The 20,850-nt window shown below is 40.4% G+C and overlaps 1 protein-coding gene across 1 annotated transcript in view; it reads right to left on the bottom strand.

The window, feature by feature from the left end:
* Positions 1-20,850, bottom strand: part of HPSE2 (heparanase 2 (inactive)) — a 408,005-nt gene that overhangs the window by 88,633 nt on the left and 298,522 nt on the right. The window contains exons 8-9 of the mRNA XM_081158111.1: positions 13,151-13,257; positions 8,005-8,119 (exon numbers count right to left, since the gene is read on the bottom strand). Coding sequence (XP_081014237.1) covers positions 8,005-8,119; positions 13,151-13,257 — 222 coding nt within the window. The remainder of the gene's footprint in view (positions 1-8,004; positions 8,120-13,150; positions 13,258-20,850) is intronic.

The following is a 20,850-nucleotide window of genomic DNA, read 5'->3' on the forward strand; positions in this document are numbered from 1 at the left end:
TATGCAAATATTTTTCAAATAAATTAATGATAGTACTAAGTATTTTGTTAATATTTCAACAGTTGAAGCAAGGGTTGACTACAGTAGAGAAAAAAAGGTAATTTCTAATCTAATCAGGGCAAGTGAAAATCTCTAACCCAATGGCTCTGAATTTTGGCTGCATAATTGAATCACTTGGGAAGCTTTAAAAAATACCAACACCTGGCTCCTCTACAGACCATCTGAATCAGACTCTCTGGGGCTCAGCATAAGTATTTTTTAAAAGCCCTCGAGGTGACTATAATACGCAGCCAGGTTTGAGAGTCACTGCTTCAATGAAGAAAGGTTATAAGGATTTTGACACCAAGATGAGGGCAGTGAATTTTTCAGTGGAAGGCAAGTCTGCTCAATTCAAGCTGAGAGTGAGTTAACACGGTGTGTTCGATTCAATCCTTCCAATGCTTAAAACCAAATCAGAGATAAAGTAAGCTGAGACTGACAGCTGAAAGTTAGAGAATGAGGTACTTAATAACTGATAGATTTTTTTAAAATGATAGTGTAGTGCATTTAAATAAGAATTAAAAAACAGAATAACTTTATTTTTTCTATTTCTATTTAAAAATACTGCTTTTATTTTTAAAACGACAACAAAAAACAATTCAATTAGAAAAACATAATGTATTCTCTTTGGCTTTCATGCTCACTTCTATCAGAGGCCTATTTGTTAATTCCTAACCATCATAATGAGACATCACTGTGCCTTAGTATTTTTAAATACAATATTTAAAAAGAAATCATCTTAAGTTTGTCATATTGTGGCACTTATGAAAGATCTTTCCAACCCACCACAGAGCATTCCATTTTGTCTCTCCCTCCTTCCCCACTCCCCTTCCTTTTTCTCTCTTCAGATTATTTTTAGATTATTTTCTGGTGTTTTAGGTGAGCTGATGAGGTTAGGGGAGGTGGAGCTCTTCTCATTTCCAGAGCTGGCCTTGCTCCTCCATCATCATAGGTGGCATCGAGGATGACACACTGTGCTCCTAAAGTCAAATGCAGTGAGGCCATAATTGCTTCTACTCCTTAATTTATTTAGGTTGCCGCACAATTTTCTGTAGCTGTAATCCCTCAGTATTGCAATCTGGGAGCAATATAAATGGTTGATGGCAGAGTGGGATTTTCAATTGTTGCTTCTCAGTGATTCACATAATGTGCTGTCGTTAGCACTCTGATGTGACATATCATGGTTTCCAGGGCTTATTGGGCCATTTATAAATACCAAATGAAGGTGTTAGAACTCGTATTGCAGGGCGGTTATTGCCTTAATTGCCTTCACTGGGAAAGGATGGCAGCATCTTCTCTGGAGGAAAATAAAATGTAATTTTTAGTTTGTCTTTAACCATTTGCAGTCTGTTCCTCTCAAGTGCAGGAATCACAGCTTTCCCTTTTTGTTCTTCTAATTTTCTACTGATAGAATTTTACAAAAATGTCTACTTCTCATACATTAGTTATGAGTTTAATTGATTTCTAGATATCTGTACAGATATTCAAATGTATATTACCTTACCACAGTTATGTTCAAGTTACTAATAATTATTATTGTAACTATAGAATTTTGTATTTTACAATGTGATTTTATAAATAATAATAGCAGCTAACATTTACTGAGTACTTACTATGTGGTAAAAGCTACATACTCATGGGCTCAATCCTTTCCAGCTACCCTCTGAGATAGACATTATTATTGTCTCCATTTTAACAAGGGAAATTGAAGTTTACTGAGACTTAGGAATCTGCCCAGGGACATAGAGCTTGTAATTGGTAGAGCTGGATTTGAAACTCAGGTCAGTCTACAGCACTACATGAAAATACTCTCCATGCCCAGCCGCAGCACAGTTAGCCCCATTTTACAGAGCTGGAAAGTAAGACTCAAGCAACTGGAACCTTGTGGTGCTGCACTTTGAGCCTGCATCTTCTGATTTCAGGTGCACAGCTCTTTCTACTTCCAGAAGCAGCTTCGCTTCCATCAGAGTGAGCTGTTACAACTGCTAATGTCTGTCGCTGACATCTCCCGCACATCCCTCAGGCTGATGAATAGGCAAAGGATTAGGACTGTAGTAAAAAATCAGAGGGGCTTCTAGAGCTGCCTGCCTAGTAAGACAATGCAGGCGCAGGCTCTGCTCTGGGAAGCCAGGGTTTGGAGACACAGAGGAGGAAAGAAGCAAGTTATGCCCACTGGGCATGTAGCCCAGGCGCTTTAGCCACGACCGCAGAGCCGGGCCTGAGTCCCAGTGATTGATCCTGCAGCCCAGGACGCCCTTCTCTCAGCAGCTGCAGGTCTCCACAAAGGAAGGCTGTGCATGGAGAAGTTTTTGTCAGGGCCACTAATGAGAGGATTGGGTTTCACATCACAGCTACCCCTAAACAGGTACACTCTGCTTCTTTCATCTTCCTGATGGCTCCCACGGGAAAGCAAATAAAGAGAAAGGAAGCTACACCAAGAAACAGGTCACAGGCTGGTTTGGCTGGGTTTTGTACCTCCCCTGCTTGACCACCTCCAGCTTTGAAGTTCTTTCATTTACACTCAGCCTGTGTGGCCACTGGACAGCAATGGGAAAAGCTTGCGAAGTAATTTTTCCTAATTCATCCACCATGGCTCCCTGGAAAATGAACACCTCTGTAGCTTTGCACATGCTACTGGCTGTGTGTGGAAGATCTTTCCCAGGCCGCAAACTATTCTTCCTATGCTTAGCTTGTTCTTCCCCTTCAAGATCCAGCTCAGGTGCTGTCTCCTCCAGAAAGACTTTCTTGCTGCCTGATGCCTGCCTGACATAGGCTGGCTTCTGTTCCTTTTGTCCTGACAAAGTGTTTCTGCCAGTTCCTGCTGACCCATCTGTCTCCCATCCATACCAAAAGCTCCTTGAGGGCAAGAGAGTGCCTCCAGTGTCCAGCACAGCATCTATCTGGCATGTAGCATGAGTGTAATAAGTCTTTATAAATGAATGAATCAATGAATGATAAATTAATTAGGCTGGGATTACATTTACTTATTTAAAGCACTTAATCTTTTCAAAATACTCTCTTTTTAAAAAATAACCTTTATTTTTCAGATTATAAAAGCAATAATGCTGATTATAGCAATTTTACATACCCCAAAAAATCCATGAAGAAGAAAAATAAAAGCTATCTGTAATTCCACTACCCAAAGATAACCACTTTTAACATTTAGATGTAGTCTTTTCCAGTAATTTTCTATGTGTACATGTATACACAAAATCAGAATCCTATTGTCATATCTAATTTTCTCAAGGACTGTAACAGTATCTTTTGAAGGTAGATAGAGGAGACATTTTTATCACAATTTAAATGATGAGAAAACTGGAACGCAAAGATACATATCTAATTAATGGCAGAGCTGGGACTAGAATCACGAATCTTTTCATTATACCAGGCTCCCGCTGCTTCCCTTGAGGCCTCCTAATTTGGTGGCGTTCTTCATACAAGAAGAAATGGACTCAGACAATAGTGTGGTGAAGGCCTGGGGGGAGTGGGGGGTGGGGTGGAGGGGGTCAATGAGGAAAAAAATAAGAGGACATCTGTAATACTTTCAACAATAAAGATAAATTTTAAAAAGAAAGAAAGAAATTGTGCATCAGTCCAGCATCAATAGAACATGGGTTTGCAACTGGATGTTATTCCTCAGGAAGGGGCAGATTTCAGTTGATCCTGCATCCATATCATGGTTGTGCACTAATGTTTCAAAGGCAACAAGAATGGTGTACCTAGAGTCTTAGTCCTGTAATAGGCTAACTAACTAGCGAAGCTAGGCAGGCATCATTAAGATTCAATTTCTTTCCAATGGCCAAATGACATCTGAACAGTGGTGGCTTGGCTCAGATTCTATTCCTATGGAAACCACAGCCATAGGTTTAATCCCACCATAGACTAGTGAGTTGTGCTGCAATCCATGACCACTGACTGGATTCCAGAACAACGTATGCAACAAGTGTTCAATAAGTGCACACTGGACTGAACTGAAAGCTTATTGTTATTCAGCAGAAGTCAGCAAAAATGAATGCTGACAGCAAATATAAATATTCTGCCACTATGCTCAGTATAGAAAAGGCAACCCAGCTGAACTAGCTTTCTATTTTATTCTAAATAGAGGACTAAGTTGTAATCCCTCAAATGCAGACACATACCAGATTGTTAGCTCTGCAGATGAGGGGACCGTATCTTATTTATCTGCCTATCCTAGCACAGAACCAGACACATTTGAAGTGTCAATGTTTTTTGAATTGAATTATATTTGCTAGGCTGGTGTGGGAGTTAAGAAGATGTTGACTAGTATTTCATCATTCCTTTCCCTGAGAGCTCTGTAAATCAAGCTCTTAAAAAAAAAAAAAAGCAGCAAGCTAAATTCCAAAACCCTCTCTTAGGAGAATGCCCACGACTGGTGGGGTCTGGACTATGTCCACTGGATGTGCAGATCTCTTCTGCACAAACATCACTTACTCCCGAGGGAGCCCATGACTGGCCGGCTGGCTGTGGAGACTCACACGTTCTCTCTTTCCCAATGGCACGGGGGTCAGGGGAAAAGGGTAGGAGTTGAGTGATGAAGCACTGCTGAACTTAATGTTCTCTTCTTCCCAGGAGAAGGAAAATCTCACAACAGGAGAAGAGTTGGCACTTTTCTGGAAGAACCATAAAGAACATGGATGTAGTTGAAAATGATCTTTTCTGAAGACAAGTTTTGTGTGTGTGTATTTTTAAAGGGCCATCCTCAGATTCTCTCTTACCTTAGATTGGAATGGTGCTATTGGACTGGCTTTGTCAGAGCTGAGCTGGAATCCTACAAACTGGGGTTAAAGTTGACTGAGTTGGTAGAAGGGTAATATGGGATATTGGGTTGAGGAATCATTAGGCATGATCCTCACTTTTAAAAAATTTATCCTAGAACATTAACAAAGACAAAACCAAACTGGTATTTTCTAGTAAAAACCTTTCCTGAAATGTACTAAGCTAGGTTTGAAGGAGCTAGAATAGAAAATACTGATTTTTCTGGAAGGCAACCAAAACACAACTCAGTAATCCCCTAAGCTCCTAACAAATTCTCTTGAAGATTTAATCACAATATAAAACCCACAAGCTTTTATTGGCAGTGTTTGGTTATCAACTGTACAAGACTGTGAAGTGGCGTCCTATACAATTCCCAGGTCTGTCTCCATTACACATTCTGGGGCTGTTGGCAAGGTCCATCAGATTGGTGCCCTGGTCTAGCCTAGTAAATTCTTTCCAGGGGACTTAGGACACACTCTCCCAGCTGCCAAGTTCTCTACTTATATGATGCAGAATTTATTAGCACAAAGAAAGATAAAAAGAGTCTGCTACCTTTAAGTGCTGTTACATATAGTTTCTTTATTAGACTTGGTGCTTCCAGAAATGCAGCTGCCCAGCTCATTTGTGCTAAATCAGTGGGATTTGTTTTAGCTTCCTGTGAACTTATGTGAGCTCTGCTCCCACCACGTATCAACCAAGGTCTCTTGTGCGACGCTTTCAAAGGAAGTCACCTGCAGCAACTCTCACTTAGGGAAAACAAAGCCATGAAGACTTGCATCTTTAACCTACACACGGCCATGCTTTGGAATCCAGGTTTGTCCAGTTCTGGAAATCAAGCCTGTCTAGTCACCCAAAGACCATCTTTTTCTTGCCTACGTTTTCTTCTTTCCAATTTCTTAAAATGCCTATTTCCATCTCAAGACCCAGTTCTGAGGCAAACACTGGCCTCAGACCATAGCACAGACACAACAGAGAGCACTGCAAGAAGCAGTGCAGCATGGTGAAAGCAAACAGGATCTGGAGCTGAGAAACCCTGAGAGTTCCAGCTCTTACCACTTGTCTGACCTGGGATAAGTCACTTAAAAACCTTAGTTTCTCTTCAGCAAAATAAGTATAAATAGTCATACTATCAGACTCTCTTCAGAGCAATTATGCCAAAGTGTAATTATTTTGTTTGAATGTTTATTTATTTTCCATTTCTCAATATGTGTCACTAGATTATAAGCTTTAAGAGTCCCTTTGCTTTTCGGTTCACCACAGTAGCCATTGCACATGATCAAGAAAAATGAGTAAGATTTGAATGAATGAAGAAAGGAATAAAGCAAGAAGGAAAGGAAAAAGGAAGGACAGAGGGAAAGGAGGACAGTGTTAAGAGCATTACTGATGTACTGTATATGAAAGTGGTCTGTAAATTAAATACTGTCCAAATTATTGAAGAAATTATGACTCACATTTGATGCATTAATTACACCAGGGTGATCTTTTAAAAATGTCACATCCCTCCATAAAGCCGTCCAGGTGCTTTTCACACTACTTACAGTAAAAGTCAAACCCCTCTTAGCTTACAAAGCCCTATATGATCTGACTCCAGCGGCGCCTCATGTCCCACCAGTCTCCCCTTCCCTGTCCCCCATCACTCAGCTATTCTTGTGTTTCCTCAAACACATCTGCTGTGAAGCCTTGGTGCCAGCCTCTTCCCCCTCCTGAAAGCTCTTCTGCAAAATCCATATGGCTGGCTCCTTATCATTGGGCTCTTAGCTTAAATGTCACCTTCTCAGAGAAGCCTTCCTTCTACACGCCTCTGAAGGAGCCATCACTGACTCACTGTTATATAGTACTCTATTATTTATATATTCACTTACCTATTACTAGTCTCCTCCTTACTACCTTATGATCATTAAGTATTTTTGTGTGACATTATATTTGTTTAAGATACTTTTCTAATTATTATTTTATCTCCACAAGTTTAGGAGCTCAAAACAAACACAAAACCCTATGGTTCCAGACTGAAATATCCTCTCCACCCCTCCATACCCAGCCCCACACACACTTTGAGAGAGGTGTCCTGACCGTGTGAATAAAAGCAGATGTGCCCGTCAGTTTTAGTATTGTGATTTAATTGGAGTGATGTGCAATCAGAGTTGCAATAACTGTTCAGAACTCTGACTAGAGGAATTGTTCTGAGACATGGAAACGGTGCTGCTGGGTGCCTAGCTGTTTTCTGTTCTAGGCTTGGAGGCCTCCTGGCTTAGGCCTGAGAACAGGCAGAGGAAAACGAATGGCAGGAACACTCACTGGTTCCACTGGGTCTGTTTACTGTGAATCCTGGGGAGAACCGTAATTCTGTAGAAAGAGCACTGGACCAGGGCACAGAGACAGGTTCTACCTGCCCACTCCTCCCACCCCCAGGCTATCAGTCCCTCTGTTACATGAGGTGGAACTAGATCATCTTCTAGCTCTGACATTCTATGGGTTAATGAGAGTAGTCTGACCTTGCACCATGAGCAACATGTCTGTGAAAAGGATGGCCCATGTAATATTTCTGATAGGCTCAGCTTTTCCGGACTAAGTTGGATTCCTTTGACTGGTCAGTAGTGGACAAACCCAGATCTCTGCTTCTGCCATTTTTCCTTAGCTTTCCATTTACTTTGCTTTGCTAGAGAAGTTGGTGCTTTGGGCAAATCCCCTATTGTCACATAGGGATCAACATCTAACTATAAGTGCACTTCATTCAGCCACTCTATAAGAGATGAGCTCCTACTGTATCTGATCTTGGCCAACACTCTCCCATCTGCTTTCAACATGTTGCATCTGACGTTAACTAATGTCTCCTATTAGCATTAAAGAAAACAATCTGGAAAAATTCACTCTCAAGCAGAGTTCAAACAGGCCACAAGTAGATGTGGAATCTCAACTGCACAAGGTTTCTTAAAATTATAGTAGTAAATAAATGCATAAATATGTTATTTGTAAATGTATATATGTGTGTATATGCATACATGCACATGTAGAGGTGTAGGTGGTGGGGGTTAAGCCCAAAGTCTGTGAAATAGGTCAAGAATGCTTCCGTCCAACTTATGAAAGTAACTGGTAACAGAAGAAGAAAAATTCTCCCAGTGTGGAAGAAGGCGCGATCAAAAGAACTGAATGACATGGGAAAAGAGCTGGGAATCTTTATCTCACACTTACTGGTAATGGGTTAAAATTCTGGTCCACGAGGTGATTGAATCCATGGTCAAAAAATGAGTGCCGTATCACAACATCAATGCCCTGATTGGCCAGCATTCCTAAAGTGTTCAACCATCTAAAAAGCAGGGGGAAAAAGCTACATCAATACATTTGAAATAGCATATAACCACTCCCACCACCAAATTTACCTCATACTTTAAAGGAGAAGATTACTTTAAGCATTGAATACACAGCTGGAAGAGATTTTAGAGATTATCAAATCTAACCTCTCATTTTATAGGAAAAGAAACAGAGGTTCAGGAGAGTAAAATGAATTGCCCTTGGTCATAAATAGTTTGTTGCTAATGACTTATCTCTTATTCTTGTAATATTCAAAAATAACACGAACACCCTGGCCTCTTGTAAGCCGCATTATTACCCCTGGCCACAGGATACAGTCACAGGAGCACATACTCTGTACTTTCCTCACGTGAACTCTGCTGCTTATACCCTATCACTGTGCATGTACCTTTCATGTGTCTCTAACTCAAATACTCTTATGACCTGTGCAAGAGTGGGCCAGTCATTTGTATTCCTCATATATTACTATGAGCAATCAATGCATTAATAACTGCCCTTGGCTCTATAACTAAATGTACAGGGATTCAAGTACGCTGCCATCACATACATGTCGCAGTGGAGGACCTGCATTGCTCACTTATCGCATGCCCCACTATGCCAGCCACCCACTTTCCAGGGCAGGCTATCCTTCAAAAATATTGTTCTCTTAGTTCTTCCAACACCCATGCTAACTCTGCCTTCATTGCTTACAAATTCAGTTCATTCATTTATTCATGAATTCATTTACTTTTCTCTTTCTCTATGTATTCCTACTTCTGAAACTTAAGGAAACTTCAAATTGTAATAATATATGTGTAAGAAATGTGACTGAGAGCTTCAGTCTTCTCAGTGTAAAAGATAAGGAAGGCATTTCACAATCTTTCCTCAGCATATCTGTCATGTCTTCTTCCCTCTCCTCTCACCCGAACCCCATTCCCCAGGCTCTAAGCCACATGAAGCCACTCTTGGCTGCCCAAATACGCCAGGCTTTCACATGCTTACCTGAGTTTTTATACATCTTTTAACTTCTGCACAGTATTCACTTCCTCTCTTCCTCTAACCCATCTCACCTGGCAAATTTCTTTCCATCGGTTGCTCTCCTAGCCATTGTCACTTCCTCTAACTTCTGCCTCCCCAGTCAACAGTAGTACCTTCCTCCTCTGTACTTCCCAGAAGTCTTGCTCAGACCCTTTGCCAGCCCACTAAAAGATAATCACTTGCTTACTTCTCTGCCATCTCCCAGTTGGTTGTAAACTCATCAAGAACAGACATATGTTTTAGGTTTTTACCCAAAACACCCATCACAGTTCCCAGTTCACTGTAGGTGCTCAATACTCTTTATTATGTTGAAAATGATCTGGATCAAATTAAATTCTAGGAACTTTAGGAATTACCACTCAGCATACTAGAGACATATGCATAGTTATGGTTTCCCAAATCTGAAACCATATGGAGCTCCAAACCAGTGACTTACAGAATTAAAGTTTCCCCTTCCTGGAATAAAGAGCACTGCTAACTTTTATACTGTGAATGGATATCATTGGTATTTTCAAATATTTTTCACATTCACAGTTATATTTTATTCTCATAAAAACTAACAAATATTTACTGATAGAGTTACAAACACAAAACAAAACAACGCAAAACACAAAAACAAAAGTTTTAAATGTAAAAGGAAATTTAACGATAATGTAAAAGAAACTCTTTTGTTGTTGTTTTGATTGGGACATTGTAACCCAGGGAATTGAAATCACTTTTGGAATATCACATGCCTAAGCTACTTGACTTTGTTATTTTTACTCATTTAGCAGCCCTGTGAAATCAGGATAACAGGGTTAGCTTTTTCTTTGAGACAGCACTGAGTGTCTTGTGGTAGAACTATATAACATGAGTTCTGGACGGATGCCTCCTAAATCAGTGTTCTTTGAGTGTGAAAATAGCACAAATGCAATAGGGTCTATAACTAACTAATATTTATCTATGAAAGCACATGTGTCTTAGTCTCCTTTCTAGCCCTCTCCTTGTTGAGTGAATGAAGAAACAGTGATGAATAAATACCTCATCACGTATATGTGAACCCCTATACCTACCAGCTTCTGGACGTCAATACAAGACCATATTTTGGTATTTTTATCTATGAAAAGATCCCACTTGTTGACTCATTATTCACCTAACAATATTAATTAATCAACTGTCAATACCAGGCCTTGTTCTCTGCATTGAGGATAGATTTTTTAAAGTGCTGTGTGACCATGTAAGTCATTTGCAAAGCACTGGATATGCAAATACCTGTACATTCACATTTACAGGGATGGTATCAAATTCCTCCTTGTGACCTCTGCAGAGCCTAGCACAGTGGTCTGCAAAGATTTTATATGCATATATATATAATTAACAAATAAATGTTAATTAGTAAGTCTGATTTTTTGCTATTACATGGGGAGCCTTTGAAGGAACTCTACCATGAGAGGGAAGGATACGCATCCTCCTCTCCAAGCCCGTGTCCTACATGCACATCCCTGCAACATTCAAAAGTGACTAGAGTCAGAACCCCTGCTTCCCCGTGGCTTTTCAGAGTAGATGGTTAGTACTGAAGTTATCTTTATCTTCCTCCTGTAATAATAAGCCCCGCGAGGAAGAGATAAATGATGTTCCAAGTCTCCCTTTTATGCTCAAGTAGAGAAAGTGGTAAGCTAGCTGAAATTTTCTACCATGGATGCTACCGCAACCATTATTTTCCATTCCACAAAAACTTATTGAATATCTACGATGTTCCAGACACTACTAGAAGCTGGAGACCCAATAGTATGCCAAGGGCATATTGTAGTGCATCAAAGAATCTCAAAGCCCTGGTGGGGAAAATTACCCATGAATACTTGGCAGGGAAGAATTCTGATTCCTCACTGCATGGGTGTGCATGCTAGTAAGCTCACAGTTATGTCATGTACTGAAAAAGGTTAAAAAATGCCTTCTTTCCAATTTATTTCTAACTTTCTGGAACTTCCTATAATGTTTTACTTTATTTTTTTCCTAGGAAGTAATTGATGCCCCTTGAAGAAAACTGAACTCAGAGGACACAATGCTGGGTAGCTGTCAGTGGAGTTGAGAGCAAATGGGTGGTAAAGAGGTAAGAAAGAACACCGGGAGCAGAATGAGCTAGTTTTCATATGGTCTGTGCCAATTAAGCAATGGGTATCTGAACTACGACTAGAACCTAAACAACTATGTTTATCTGTGTTCTGCAAAATGACTGCAGAGATCTATGGATACTTGATGCTCATGAAAAGACAGGTCTCTCTCCAGCTCCCTCCATGAAGGTCTGTGGTATTCCTCATTTCACATCATTCCCTAAAGGAAAGAATGCTCATGGAAACAGTGCAACTGGGCTGCTTGCTGGGCGCTACAGCAGAGTTCTTTTGCAACAACTGAGCAAGAGCCATTCCACTGCTGATGCCAAGAGGTCCCCTGTAGTACTGACTGCCAATCTGGCTTCTTACCCTTGCCCCAGGGCTCACAGTGAAACCCAGCGGGGAGTATATTTTTGAAAGAAGACTCGCAGTAACACTGCATCAAATGCTGTTCACTCCATTTCACTCATCTGAATGCTCATTGAACAACTGCTCCATGCCACTTAATGCGAGGTGCTAAGGACACATGGATGGGAGACCCAGGGTGTCATGGTGAGTTACACTGACTCAATATCTTCATCTGCACTTGCAAGATTCCATCTATAAAGGCAATCTACTTGCCTGGCCTGATTTTTCCTCCACAAATGTATCAAAGGAGCTTCTTAGGAGAACCTTGCTTAGCCAAAAAGCCAAGACCATAGGACTAGACTTAGGTCAGGTTAGTCCGTGGTCCTGAGGGGTTTGTCCCTGCTATGTAACACTGGCAGGCCAGTCACAGGCCCTTATTCTTCTGGCTTAAATTGTTCTCTGGACAACTGCAGTAGCCTTCAAATTCATTTTCCCATCCCTTCCCTCTCCAAACTCTTGAGTATACTATTACCAAAGCCAATGTTTTAAAATACAGGTCAGATGGTGTCTCTCTCCTCCTCCAAAATCTTCACTGACTGGCCACCGAGTCTAGAATAAGGCCTCATTTCATCTGCCTGGTTTTCAAGGCATTCCATGATTTGATGGTAAGCCCTCTCCCAAGTCTCAGCCTTCCTCCATCCCTGCAGATGCCAAGGCTTTTGTCACACTAATGATTTCCCCTCCACTGTTCCTTTGCCCGTAATATTCCTTCAGCTGAGAATGCTCCCTGTCCTATCACCACCATTCTCCACCAACAGGAATTAGAGCAATGTCTCTTTGTCCCATGCAAATGCCACTTTTCCCATGAAGCCCTTCCTGATCCTCCCAGTCAGAGAAATTCTTGATTCCTTTGCTTGTCTATCACTTTTCTTTTATAGACAGACCCTGTGAAAAGTGGTGTGATATAGCAGCAAAGAGGCTGGACTCTGGAGCATGCTGCATGGGCTCCAGTCTAATCTCTGTCACTAACTAATAACAGCATCTACGTCACTGGGTTGTTATAAAGTATCTATTTCACTGGCTGTTAAATTATTAGCCATGTATAAAGCACTTTAGACAGTGCTTGGCACATAGTAAGCAGGATAGAGTTAAAATTATTATCATCATGGCACTTGTCTTCATGAGTTTACTTATCTCTTGTCTTCCTTCCTCCAATGTTAAGCTTCTGGAGGGCAAAAACCTTGTGTTACTCTTACCCATCTCCCAGGACTATAGAGAAAATGTATGTTGTCAGCATTATGTTTTGCACTGGAGACATTAAATAAACATTACTTTTATGACGACTGCTGCTACTATCTTGTTCTGATGCCTGTGCCTGACATTTTCATATCTAGAGAAGTCTCTGATCACTGTCTACTAAATGGTTAAAAACATTCACAAATAAATGAATGAAGAATTTTCAACAGGAAATGACCTCCCCCTCTCATGGGCAGAATACTGAGCAACTGTGGAAGTTGCACTGTCCTTCTTTCCTCAAAGTCCCTGGGAGTGAAACTGCAAGTGTTACTCACAAGAATCCTGCAGCATAGGAATCTGATAGGTTGTTTGTGCCTCCAGCTGAGGTGGTCACCACACCTTCAAGCCAAATCTTCTTCCCTGGGGTATATGTATTAACCACCTGTTCACACAACAAAAGCAGAAGGGGATAGTGAGATTTTTAAGAGCTGTTCCCCAATGAGAAGAAACATATTCCCTTAAGGAAATTCCTTCAATCTCTTGCTCCCAGGTGGTAATGACCTGTGCTTTTTTATGTTGATGCACCCCCACATATAGTGACCTGGTGTTCACACGTGCATGCACGCACATGCACACACACACACACACACACACACACACATTAATATTGACACATGTCCATTCAAAGAAATGATCATTTTTTTCCTAAGTAAGTCCAATGTGACAAGAGAACAAGTGAATATTCCAGGACATAAACTAACTGCAACACCCTTCACTGGAAAATACAAATCTATGATATTTTCATATTAACAAGCATTGAGAAGCAAATTTTCTTAATGGTCTGTTATAGCACATCCATGGATGAGTGCACTGTCCATGCATTAGAAGTCATGAATGATGAGAGAGGGCAGAGTTCACTGTCTGGAGAAGTATTTTACAATTACCAGGGCATGTGTACATATTACAACCAAATTTTGGAATAAGTGCAATACATGTAAAGAGAAAAATCACTGACACACAGGTGAAATATCCTGCACAGGGAGCACTCTTCCAAGCAAAGGCAAAGCCTCTTGTCAGAAGGTGGTCCTCTGAAGTTTTGAAATGGCCCAGTCTCTGATCCACAAGTTGGAGACTAGCCAAACTATCCCGATCAGAGCTCAGATCCTTTGGAAAGCAATCTGGTAATACTTAGGGATAATGTTGTACACTGCATAGCCTCTGAAAGCAGAGCCTGAGACAAAGGCTTGTCTATAGGTAGTTCATTTGGGAAGTAATATCAGCAGGAATGAGGAACTGGGGGACTGAAATAGGGAAAACCAGTGCAAGGAAGCATTTAAAGTTGGCAACCAATGCTGGCAATTCATACTCAGTTCCATGGAGATCTTGGTAAGAGCCTTGTGAACTGTACCTCAGAACTGTCACCCAAGGGGGAACAAGGGGAAGTATTTATCCCTTGGCTGATATCCTCCCAAAGGTCAAGAGTAGCCTTGTGACTATTAATTCCCTTCCCCTGTTACCCCATTTCATTGTGCAGGCCTGAGTGCTGAGTAGGTTCCCTGTGTTCCATATCTTTGCCTTAGAGAAGTCCCAGGACAGGAAATGGGGGGGGGGTGTGTGTGTGTGTGAAGCCCTACTGCACCACACCAGCACCACGCTGGTTGCAGCCTGTGCACCTATCTCTGGTCTCCACAGAGATGGCTAGAGCAGGAGGTAGGACTGAGAGGGTGCTGGTTATGCACAAGAGGTGCTGGATGACTATAATAGTGCACTGGTTAGGTCCCATGGCCCACCAATTCCTCTCCAGTATATATAGACTAAATAAACTTTCTCTTAGGTCTCTAAGGAGAAAAGTATGAGAACGTTCACTATGTCTGTGCAGGTGTCCATTGCTAGAGGAACAGAAAAGTAAAATGTGGTGGATACATACCATAAAATATTATGCAGCATTACAGCAATAAATTCAATGTAAAACCAGCAACATGAATAGGTTTTAAAGGTTTAGTGGTAAGTTAAGAAAATAGTAACAAAATGAGACTTATGGCCCAGTATTATTCATGTAATTGCCAATTCACACCCAATAACACTAAACAGTATTTAAAGATACATGTCTCTTAAAGACATATATCAAACACATAAGGAAGTCATATATTTGAGGGAGGTACATATGAGTGGGGATTAGAGGTGAAGGTGAAAATTAAAACAAAGCAGATCTTTGCATGAACTGATGATAACAGTTTGCTATAGTATAGGAATATGATTTTAATTAATTCTCTGCACCTCAGAAAACTCATATAATTATACACATACACATACACATATACATATACGTATATAGAGACGCATATATGTCATAACTTTCCTCTTTCCCAAACCCAGATGGGTAGACATCAGCAAACAGATTTTTTTTTTGTTTTTTTAATCTCCTCCTAGGTACAGCTCGTTTCCCTTTTCCTCCATTTACTAGAGAATTTGTATTACTGGAGACCTATTTCAAAATCAGAGTTGGCAAAGTGCTTGACTCTTTCAGGAATATAGTTGTAAAAATATTTCAAAAATTTTAGATGAAATAGTGATCAAGAATGAAGGAGAAACCCTGAGAATTAATAGTAGAGGTCAAATTGGAATGTTGTTAAAGATTAAATAAGAATCCCCACTTGTACCAGAAACAGAAGAGTCATTGAGGACACCACAAACAGGTCTCTTCCCCTTCTCAACACTACTCATAGTGCCTAACCCACGTGGAATTGAAAGTAGTATAACAAAGAAAGCTAGGAAAACACTTTAAATAATCAGAAGACAGAGCCATATCGTGAAATTAGACTACATCAATGATTCCTCTTAAAATATACTTGTGTTAGCCCTGGTCAGCGTGGTTCAGTGGTTACAGTGTCAGCCCACGCACCGAAGGGTTGCAGGTTCGATTCCCGGTGAAGAGCACGTACCTGAGTTGCAGGTTTGATCTCCGGCTTGATTGAGGCATGTGTGGGAGGCAACCAATCCTTGTGTCTCTCTCACATCGATGTTTCTCTCTCCTCTCTCTCCCTCCCTTCCTCCCTTTCATTCTCTCTGGAAATCAATGGAAAAAATATCCTCATTCCTGGGTGAGGAATATATATCTACACCTGTGCTAGAAAAATACCTGTGCTCTTGATAAACTTTGTACTTTCTTTATGACTAAGTAGAGCTGAGTAATGGTGTTTTTTGTGTTGTCTTTGGCTTCTAGGATATACAGAATTTAATTTTTGCTCAAAGACAATTATTGAAATGAAGCAGTTAGAGAAAAGGGGTTTGGTTAAACAAAACAAAACAAAAAGATAAATACTACAGTATAATGAGCCTTGAAATCATTAAACTGAAAGAAGACAGACACAAAAGGCCACATATTATATGATTCCATTTATATGAAATACCCAGAATAGACAAGTCCATGGAGACAGAAAGCAGATTAGTGGTTTCCTAGGGTTGGAAAAGGAGAGGGAGGAGAAGAGAGGGGGAGGATGGGAATGGGGTTTCTTTTGGGGATGATGAACATGTTCTAAAATTAAATAGTGGTGATGGTTTCACAATTCTGTGAACATACTAAAAGTAACTGAATTGCATAGTTCTAAAGGATAAATCTTATGGTATGTGAATTACATTTCAATAAAGCTGTGTATGTACATTTTTTGATATTTAAATTACCTAATAATTATAAAGCATTTGGAAAAGTGTCTGGTATATGGTAAGCTCTTAAAGTGCAAATTACCTAGACTACTCTCCTTGTTCAAAGTACATTTGATTATGCTTGGATCAATCTAACATTAGAGCTGCTTGCTTTTCTTTTGGACACAACACTTGTAGTGGTAGGTAATAGGCCAGATGTATGCTAAGTAGCAGAGAAAGGCCCGTTTAAAACTTCAAATACACATGGATCACTCACATTAACATAATTAGCATTCCGAATAGTTCATTTATCCAATCTCAACACAGGAACAACTGTATTCTTCTAGAGAAGTCACATGAACAAAAACTACACAGTGAGGTAGGACTTAGTTACAAAATCTAAACAAGTTATATGAAATGTTCTGTGGGAAAGAGATTTCTATAAAGTACTCATGTTAAAGGTTCTGGGAGTAGTTGGTACAGATCAACAAGGGTATCCTGAGCATTTACTGTTTGGAACATGGTGAGAGGCTTGGTAAACTGTATGTCTACCATGAGCAGAGAAGACCATTATGGTGATGTGGTGGGAAGGTACTGAGGCTGGGCACTGGGTGGGACTGGGGAAGAAATCGGTATGGGCAGACTAGGAGAGAGAAAAATCAGGAAAACCAGATGGAACCACCTGCAAAATTCTCTCAGAAAGTGAAACTCTAAGAAACTGAGGGCTATAGTTCAGCACTGCGGTTTTCTGCGTAAATATGATTCTCCCTGTGCTGGAAGAGAGAAAATTGCAGGACTGGAAAAAACAAGGGTACGTTCCTGGTGAGAAATGATGTGCCAGTGAAGGTTATTTTAAGGAACACATTGTCTGGGGGGAAGGTGGGGAGTACAAATGCTGAGATTACTGATGTGAAAGTAGAGGGAAGTTAAGTGGTTGGCTCCCTTTCAGCAGTTCTTTGTTCCAAATAGACTTGAGCCATTGGACCCATGTAGACAAGGGAGTTTTGAGGCACCCACAGAACAGCTCACCAAGTGACTAGTGGCTGACCAGAATCCTCGGGCCTGTTGGGGGCAGGGTGGTGTGAAGGGAAACCCAGCTCCTTTCCCTCATATTTCGGGGTTGAAAGCATCAGGACTATTTCATGCTGAAGGAGGAGGGCCGAGAGAGAAGAGAGAGGTTAGGAAAAACAGCACTGATTTTTTTTTTAAGTTTTATTTTCTCTACCACTTTGAATTTTTTTAAAAAGAAAAAACAGCAAAAATAGAAAAATAACCACTTACGTGGCACAGTTTCAAACGTGGACTTCCTTTTCCTGTTTCTCCAAAACTGTGACTTAAGTCTTTAAAAAAGACTCCTGAGAGCCTGGTCTCAGCCACTGGCTGTGCAAGAGATGGTAGCCTTGTAGCAGCAGACATGTTGTTTATGGTTATCCAAACCCAACACCTTCCTTAATGAGAAAGGAAGCAATAAAACAGAAACAGTGGACAGGCCAGCTGGGCTAATCAGCCCTGGCAGGAGGCCCAACCTCCAAAGAAGCTGGAGTCCATTAATTCCAGCATCTCATCTACTCAGAAATCAACCTTCCCCAGGACCTCAGGAAGAGCAGTAGCTCTTTAAGAAGCCAGAACTGATCCCTGTATCATTGGCTCAAAGCTTCAGGAAGCTTCTTAAACCTTACCTATGCACAGAGCTCCTCTTGGGGTGCCTCTGCCTCTCTGTTCATGTTATATTTATAAGAGGTCTTGGTTAGAGTTCAGTAATGTTCCGACGTTTCTTTTCATCCTCTGTGTGTGTTTGACTCTGAGCTACCTACTACATTAGAAGAGGAGGGGATTATTCCATCCTGCTCTCTCCTTCCTCACTTCCCCCTTCTGAGTACTAGATCTTACCATTTTTCCCTTGGTCTTCCTGCCCAGGCCTCCTCTAGTCCACCCTCTACACTACTGCGTATGATCACAGAGAGGTCTGTGTGATTAGTGAGGAGATGTGCTAAAAGTAATTTGTTTGTAATACATTTGAAAGCAGTGATCTGGGGAATGAATTACAAAAAAAAAAAAAGAAAGAAAAGACTCAAACTTGTCACAGTAACATTCTTTTCATTTACCAGAATTATGAAATGTTTCCTTAACTGGGAAAAACTATGGAGCCAATAACTGCACACAGCCCATGGTTTATTTTATCCATTTGTCCATGGGAGTATGTTAGACATCAAGACATAACAGTGAATACCACTGACCAATTGGGATACGATGCCAACTGCTTTCATTAACTTAGTATCTAAGATCCTTCATAAACCCATGAGCTACCTCTTCTGCCCACAACACCTCTGGTTTACAACACAGAATGGACTCACCATTTTCAGTTACACTATCTTCTTTCAGGTGTTCACTGATCACTTTCTCCCCTATCCATTCCTCACCCATGTGATCTGACTTTTTTCATGGGTTAATTCATGTTACCTCCTCTGTGAAACTTTACTCAGACTTTCAGAAAATTAATTCTCTCCTCTGGGCCCCAAAGTTCTTCGAACCTGTCTCTGACCTTGACCTTATTATACTGAGTTGTAATTTTCTGTTTGCCCATTTGCTTTCCCTCCTATACTATAAGCAGCTTGAGAAAGCCACATTCCCCCCTCCCATTTTTTGCATACCCTATAGAATGCTTATTAAATACTTGTGAAATAATGATAATGAAATAACTTATGTGTTAATAAACGAGATCATATTTTACTGATGAAAAGGCTGAGTTTCAGAGAAGATAACTAATAGCCTCAAAACCATAACAGCAAACAGCAAATCCTCACAGTTGCAGTTCAGGGCTCTGCCCACTTTCTAGCTGAATTTTCCTGTTTGAGGAGATCTAGAAGCTTCTGGTTGACTAAACTGCTTCCATATTTAATATGTCCTTCTTAGGCCAGACAAGCTGGGTTATTCTGAGCTCAGCCATTCTCATCACATTCTTCTTGATTTATTTCTTCTGTCTAATGTACTTCCCGTCAGTTTCATTAATTTTTCTCTGTATTATTTCTTTTTATCATCTCCTTGTTCCGGAATGCCACATTTGCCCATTTTCTTTTGGTATTAGATCAATTTTTAATTTGCGGTTTCTGTGTCATTTTTAGGATTTAAAATTGCATTCTCTGCTCTTGTTATCTCAAACCACAGAAAAGCAATTGAATGTAATTGCAGAAAAACATAAAATTAAAATAAGACATACACAGAAAAGATAAAGTCACCGGGAGGCAAGGAAACTATAAGCATATGTAAAAAAATGAAGAAAGTTTCACAGAATCCCAAAGCCATGACTTGTTCAAGGGTAAATTCTGGTGGAGAAAGAGACTGGACAGCAGCTACTTGCACATAAATCAATCTTCCTTCCTTCCCCAGTCCTTTTCTGTGACTAAGGAACCCCTCAGTCTTCCTGAACAGTCTACCCACTGACAAGTGAGAGGTTCCACCAGCCTCAGAGGTAATTTCCTCTCACTTAGGACAAACCCTATAATCTCCCCACTTCCATGTGGAAACATAGGTAAGTCACCCCAAGTTGCCTCTTCCTTCTGAAGAAGCTTCTTGCCCTAAACAGCAATTTGTTCCCAGGGCCATTCTTCCAATGTCCATGGGCAGCACACAGCTACACATTGTCATGCCTTGCACATAACAGGACAAAAGCCTGTGCACATGAAACATATAAATGGAGTCCAGTGAATGAATGCAAATCACTCCCTGAAAAGCCTTGTCATCTTCCACTATCTAATTTTGTGGTAGCATTAGATATTATCTAACACTGTGGTTCCAACTTCATTCAATCCTGATTTCTAGGACACTCACCCCAGATTACATAAACTGATTTGGGGATTAAATTGATGTTCTTTCACCAGGAACGTTCAGTATTCTTCTTTCAAAGGCTTCCTAATCCTGGGTGGTTAGAAATATAGATATTATGTGGATTATGAAATAAATGGTTAACAAGTATGGGAGATGCAGATAGTGTAATGGATAGGAGTGTGGGCTCTGGAGGTAGGTGGGCCTGAGGGCGAATTATAATTTTACTACTTAGCAAGTGTGACCTAGGGCAAATCACTGGTTTCTACAATGGGTTAGCAATATATGATACATTCAGTAAGTGGCAGTCATAACCTAAAAGGTAATACAATTATATTTCTGGAAGTTAATGATGCATTTTTCACATTTCAATGGTTTTGAAATCAGGATGTTTTTCATAATCAATATCAAAAGAAACTTGCCAGCTTTTTACTCTCTCCCCAAGCTGTTATTAAATTGATGGTATATTTACTAATTATTTGTGTTTAAGAATCAAGAAAATATTGTTATGGAATGACAATGTCCCCAACTTTGGTGCTCTTTTGTGGTAAACATACCTTTCCAGCTAGAG

Source organism: Miniopterus schreibersii, assembly GCF_964146895.1.
Source record: "Miniopterus schreibersii genome assembly, chromosome: 14".
NCBI lineage: Eukaryota > Metazoa > Chordata > Mammalia > Chiroptera > Miniopteridae > Miniopterus > Miniopterus schreibersii.